Source organism: Sciurus vulgaris (genome assembly GCF_902686455.1).
Source record: "Sciurus vulgaris genome assembly, chromosome: 10".
Taxonomy (NCBI): domain Eukaryota; kingdom Metazoa; phylum Chordata; class Mammalia; order Rodentia; family Sciuridae; genus Sciurus; species Sciurus vulgaris.
The window spans coordinates 8067836-8073835 of record NC_136470.1 but is presented as its reverse complement, the minus strand read 5'-3'; the positions used below and the strand labels follow the sequence as shown (position 1 = coordinate 8073835).

The window sequence follows — 6000 nt, the reverse complement described above, 5'->3', positions numbered from 1 at the left end:
CCGGGAAAAGGTCAGGAGCGTCTGCTGCAGGCATGGTGGCCAGAAGCTCGGACCTCCTTGAGCTAAGAGGAAAACGGGTACGTGGTCATTGTCTGACGTGAGAGCAAGCGGGTTCATCCCGGGCCGAAGGAAGGGCAGCGACACCGAGGACGAGAACTCCTGTCCCCGCCCCTTCCCAGGTCCCATCTTCTACACGGTGCCCACCTCGAGGTCAGGTGCCCTACTACCCCATAAACCTACAGCTTTCAGCACAGTGCCAAGAGATCCCTCAGGGCCCCGACCCCCAGTAGAAACTGCCCCGGGCCTTCTGCGCTTGTCCCTGAACTGGTGAAGCAGGGAAGCTGGTGACCGAACCACTTCGGGGGCATTCAGACTCCTGGAAGGAGTGGGGATTTCGGAGACAGCAGTGGCGGGGAGTGCGGAGGACCTAGGACCAGTACCCATCTCTCACTGCAGGAGCCAGAAGGATCCGAGGGGGGGGAGGAGAGGTGGGACAAGACTATTTAGGTCTAGGGTGGCCCTGAGGGAGAGCACGGGTATTCCCAGTGTCCGCGTCTTCAACTGCGCCTCCCTTCTCCAACTGCCTTCTACCCGATCACCATGGGCCCCACCAACGACTCCCAGTAGCCCTAGCTCGGTGACACTCGCCTTGAAACGTCCGCCCAAAGCATTTCCCCGAAATTTCGGCTGCATTGGATCGGGCTGCGAGACTGCTCTGGGCTGCTGGAGCCAGAGCAGTTGGGCCCCGTTCCCGCCAGCGCCCCGGAGAGGCCTCGCGGCTGGGCTGGGCTCCACGACCCTTCCCTTCCTGCGGCTCGCGCGCCCCGGCGGTCTCCCGCTCCTATCAGGAAAAGTGTCAATCTCCTTTCGCTCCGGTGTTTCAAGGAGAGAAAGGGCCGAAGGGTCACTTCGGAGCCCTTAGTGCGGTTTCCTTGTGTGTAGGGTGGGGGCTCTTTCCTCTGGGCACCCCCTTTCCGCACGCGGAACTGAGACCAGGGGAGGGCGTGGAACCAGCGCGGACTCGGAGGCCTGGATCCGCCCCACAGGGCACCTCTCGGCCGCGCCCGCGGGTGACCTGCCTGGGAACCACAGAGGACGCCACCGCACCACTCCCTCGTTACTCCTTCGCCCCACCCCGCAGCCCATCCTCACGCCCAGGTCCCGCGACTCGCTCTCAAGAGCGGGTCTCCGCGCCGCGCAGCGTCCACTCACCACGATTTCCCCGAGCCCGGGAGCGCGCCCGTCTTTCTCGGGAGAGTCCCTGGAGGTAGCGACGCGGAGGCGCGCCCGTGCCTCCGGGGCCGCGGCGGGGTCCGAGGCGAGGATCTGCACCCCCGCCCCCGCCGCGGTCCCTCCCCCTGCTGCCCCCCCTCCCGGCCCAGGCGGCCCAGCGCTCCGCCCGAAGGCGGGTCCGCCATAAACAAACGCTGCTCGGTCGCACGTGGACTGCGGAGCAGCTGCGCCTCGCAGCAGATCGCGGGCTCCGGCGCGGGTCTCCAGGCACCGGGAACAGCCTGAGAGGGCAGGAGAGCGCGCCCAGGCCCGGGTCGGGCTCCCGCCGCCTCGGTCTCGCTCCCCTCGGCTCGGATTCCTCTCCATGGCTCCGCGGCCGCCGCCGCCCATGCCGCCCTCCACTTCGGAGGGGCCTCGCGGCAGCGGGTGCCAACACCCGGTTAAGGACTAAACAGCACCGCAGCCTCTTCGCTGGACCCCTGCACCCTAAGAAAAGCGGAGGCAGGGGAGACAGGAGGCAGGAAGAGTGAACAGGAAGCCGGGCTCTGATCGCCGCGGAACAGTCCAGCCCGGAGCCGCGGGCGGAGCGCGGGGCGGCGCAGCTGGTTTGCGCTGAGCTCAGGGCTGGCAACTGCGGGGAGGCTTCTCGGTGCCCCAGGCCGGTCCCGCGCACCTGTCCGCGGCCGACACCCGGATTCACCTGGCCCCCGGCTCCTCTTTCCCGGTCCCAGCTGCTGCAGCCTGAACGGGACTCCGCGGGCCTGGAGAACGGCCGGGTCTAATATGCCCAGAGCCGAGGCGCGATGAAGGAGAAGTCCAAGAATGCGGCCAAAACCAGGAGAGAGAAGGAAAATGGCGAGTTTTATGAGCTGGCCAAGCTGCTTCCGCTGCCATCGGCCATCACTTCGCAGCTGGACAAAGCGTCCATCATACGACTCACCACGAGCTACCTGAAGATGCGCGCGGTCTTCCCTGAAGGTGAGGCCGCAGGTGGGCGGCCGGGAACTCTGGGGAGTTAGGCAGCCTCAGCCCGAGCAGGAGCCTGCCCGGAGGGGCGGCCGATGTCCCCCAGCCAGTACTAGGGTGTTTGGGGAGGGCCGAGCCGGCGACTTCAGCTGGGACGCAGAAGAGAGAGGGGCCAAGGCTACCACGGCCCAGGCGACCAAACCCTCTCTTGGCGCAGGGCAGAGGCAAACCAAGGATTGTACCAGGGACAGGCGATCCCAAGTTGGCATTGGCATGCTGGCCCATTCAGGTTTTGTGCTTTCTCTCTTCCTTCTTCCCTCCCTTCTCCTTTCCTTCCTCCCTCCCATTCTTTCTTTTCTTTCCTCTTAATGCCAGTCCATTCTGGTTCTGTTTATTTCTTTTCCTCTCTTCTTCCTCCTCCTCCTTTCCTTTTTTATTTTTTCTTCCTCTCCATCTCCTTCTCTCCTCTTCCTTCTGCCCTTTCTCTCCCCCATCCCTTTGCCAGTCTGCTCTGGTTCGGTGTGGTTTTGTTTTCTTATATTTTTCTCTGTTCCTTTGCTTCCTTCTTATTTACATTCCTTCTTTCCCCACTTCCTCTTTCTTTCTCAGCTCTCGTTTTCTCTTTCATCCCTTCATCCCTCCTCTTTTCTCCATGCTGCACCCCCTAGGAACGAGCTGGAGCTTGGTGAGGCCCGGGCACAGCAGGCCACGGCCACCGAGCACTTGTGGGAGTCAGGCCCTCGCAGTCTCTCAGGCTACCCTTTTCCAACCTGCCTCCCTTTCCTCTGGGGATTGGAGGTTGTTGTAGGCGAGATCTGGGGTTGGTGAGCTGAAACACCGGCGAAGAGAAAGGCAATTATTTCGAAAATGGCGGGCTGAGCGTAGCAGTTCTTTTAGGATTGAAAATATACTACTGGTGGAAGAGGGTCGCTGGGACCCACGGTCAGGCAGGGATCGTAAGAAATGGTGGCGTGCTGGATGGTGTCTCCCAGCAAGCACACGCAGGCCTCCGCCGGTGATTGTGGCCACTTGGCCAGATCTCCAAACGGCAGGTCCGGGATCTCTCCCCCGAGGGACCCTGACACTGCGGGGAAGTGCACTGTTCAGGGTTCTGACGGGCACCCCAGGATCTCCAGGCCCTGGAGCCACCCGAGAGGACTTCGTGGTAAAAAGATCACTTCCGCAGCAGGGCACTGGAGGGTCGCTGCAGTGCGGGCGACAGGTGTCCTTCGGCCACAGGGCGCCTCCATGAATATCATCCGCGGCCCGGCACTCGACCCGGTAAGCTGCTTTTGCGTTCGCCGCCTCCAAACCTGTTGTTTGCCATGGTTTCTGGGGCTGCAGCTGCGTTTTCCACCGTCTTCCTCGTGGAGCGCAGCGGGCCTGTCGGCAATTGCGGCCTGCAGGCCGGCGGCTGGCGGGGCCAGGGAGCAAGCGCCGGAGCAGCCCCGAGCACCAGGGAGCTGAGCGGCCGGAGGCAGTGGCCGGGCCTCTCGGGAGCCTCCCAGCCCGGCCTCGCGGTCGAAGTGCGCTTTCCTCCCGGGCGCTGCGGCCCTGAACTTGCTGGGCTGGGCCCAGCGCACGTTCCTGGGTTTCCCACTGCAATCCGTGGAGATACCTCTTCCCGAGCCCCTTGGGCTGGGAAGTTGTTCGCAGCGATGTTCCCTACTTGTCCACCCAAGGATGAATCCTTGGCTGCAGAAGTAGAAATGATTCCTTTCCAGCTGAAGTTTCAGTGGACATTAAAAGCCAGTGAGGTTGTATAAGGGTCGAGTCTCCTTTCCACCGGGGCGTGATGTTAGCTGATTTGCTGGGATGCATCTTATCCGCTTGCCACAAAACAGGGCAACAGCGCTCCTATCCTCTCTCCTCAGTTCCTACTTTTTTCTTTTTTCTTTTTCTTTCTGGTGGGGGGAGAAAGAAGAAATTATCTGAAGAGTACATTATTTGTTGCCAAAGATTTGTAATAAACCGGAAATTAGCTGGTAGGGGAGGTCTGGGAAAGAGGGCTTATTTTAAGCCATTTATTCTTTTAGGGATTTCCAGGGAAAGATGCTAAAATGTTGGAAAGTGGCAGGCGTACTGCCACAGCAGAGGTTTAAAGGTCTGTGGATTGTAATCAAGGAAGCACATCTCCAGGCCTTTGGGTCCAGAATCACTGAAGCTTTTGCCCCTTGTTGGGGGTGGGGTGTTGCTGGGGTTGATATCCTGAACAACTGCTGTCAGTGCTGTGTTCGGGAGTTGCCCACTTGAGAGACCACCTGCATCTGGGGCGGGGGTGCGATCTTGGAGGTTGGCTCTAGATTTTGTAAATGGTCCTGAATCTGTAGAGTATAACTTGGGGAAGCCGGGGCAGCGGCTTAATCCCTTCCTCCTCCACTTCCTGAAATCCGGGAGGGGAGGCACACAGCCTCAGGCACTGCCTCACTGCTCATGGCTGGGACCTGAAGTTTGGGGCTGCAACACCTTCTCCCCTCAAGTACAGTCTAAGGAGTAGTGAAGCTGGGGGCATAGGGCAAAGAGAGAAGGTGCATTTAGGAAGAACTCCACTGTGCAAAATTACTCCCTTGCCTCTCTAGCACCTCTGAAGCCTCCCCGCCCCAGTGGGCCTTGATTGATTTAACTTGGGCTCCAGGTCCCCTTGGCCCTGCTGAGTTGCTGGGGTCAGGATAATGGCCCTAGGGAGGTCTTAGAGTCAGAGCGAGGCTGAGTGCCAACCCGAGCTCTGAGATGGCCCACAGCTCTTGGCTGCAAGTAGAAGACAGAGTGGAACCCATTTGCCTGAAACAGGTGGGGTCCCTGGATAAAGAAAAACTGTTGAGACCAATTTAGTACTTTGGGATTCAGAAAATGAACAGCACATTCTTAAGGAACCGCAGGAATCATCAGAGGAACCCTGCATATGGGGGTGGGGATTGAGGCCAGGGAGGGAACAGCCCTTCCCGAGGTCCCACAGCAGGGCAGGAGTAGGATGGTAACTGCCATGGCAGCCACTTGCTCTATGTCCTCCTGCCTCTGCATGAAGAGGCCACCAGAGAGAGGAACTCAGAGAGGTCCCCATACCAGGGCAAAGGGAGGCACCAGAAGCCAAGGCAGACCCCTGCTTGCAGGCCGATCCCTGAGGCTTGGGGAATTCTTTCAATTTTTGCATTTGGGTCAGAGGCTCTGTCACCCTGTGCTGGTAGGCCTCAGTCTTTTTGTCTGTAAAGTGGGCCCATTACCGTCTCTGCACCCAGACAGGTTTGTTGTGATCAAGTATGAGGGTGACAGAGGAACCTTGCGGTGTAGGTGGCAGTCTACTCCGGTTACCCGTTGCTCTAGACTCCGGGTGCTTCCTGGACTAGGCTAGGCTTAAATGGCAGTGCTGGAAATCATAGCCTGAGACTAAGGATCTGCCACCTTGTGGGCGGCCACCTTTTCTCCCCTTCAACGTAGAACTAAGAAGTGGGAAATAGAGCGGATAAGGGCAAAAGAGAGCCAGGCCGGCTTTGGAACGTGGACTGGAAATTGAAAACTTGGGTGAGTTTTCGCGTGTTGGCGGAAAGCGGGTTAACACAGGGTTACGGCAGCGATGGAGTGCAAAGGCCGCCTGTGCCCCTCAGCCTTGAGGCCCTGGGTTTCGGAGAGGAGGCTTCCTGGAAATCGCAGGCAACCCCTCGGCGCTTCCTGGCCATCACTGCACTGTGAACACACCGCCGGGACCTAGGGTAGTTTCCGTGGGTCCGATGACTGATACGGGTTGACTGCAGCAAGCTGCAGGGGGACGGTCAACCTGGGGGGGTTCGACTTCCCGCCAGAAGT

The 6000-nt window shown here is 59.8% G+C and overlaps 1 protein-coding gene across 1 annotated transcript in view; it reads left to right on the top strand.

The window, feature by feature from the left end:
* Positions 1-1445: 1445 nt before the first annotated feature.
* Positions 1446-6000, top strand: part of LOC306670453 (single-minded homolog 2-like) — a gene marked incomplete at its 3' end in the record, with an annotated part of 30680 nt that continues 26125 nt past the window's right edge. Inside the window, exon 1 of the mRNA XM_079155093.1 lies at positions 1446-2211. Within this exon, the coding sequence (XP_079011219.1) occupies positions 2037-2211 (175 nt within the window). The 5' untranslated portion in view covers positions 1446-2036. The remainder of the gene's footprint in view (positions 2212-6000) is intronic.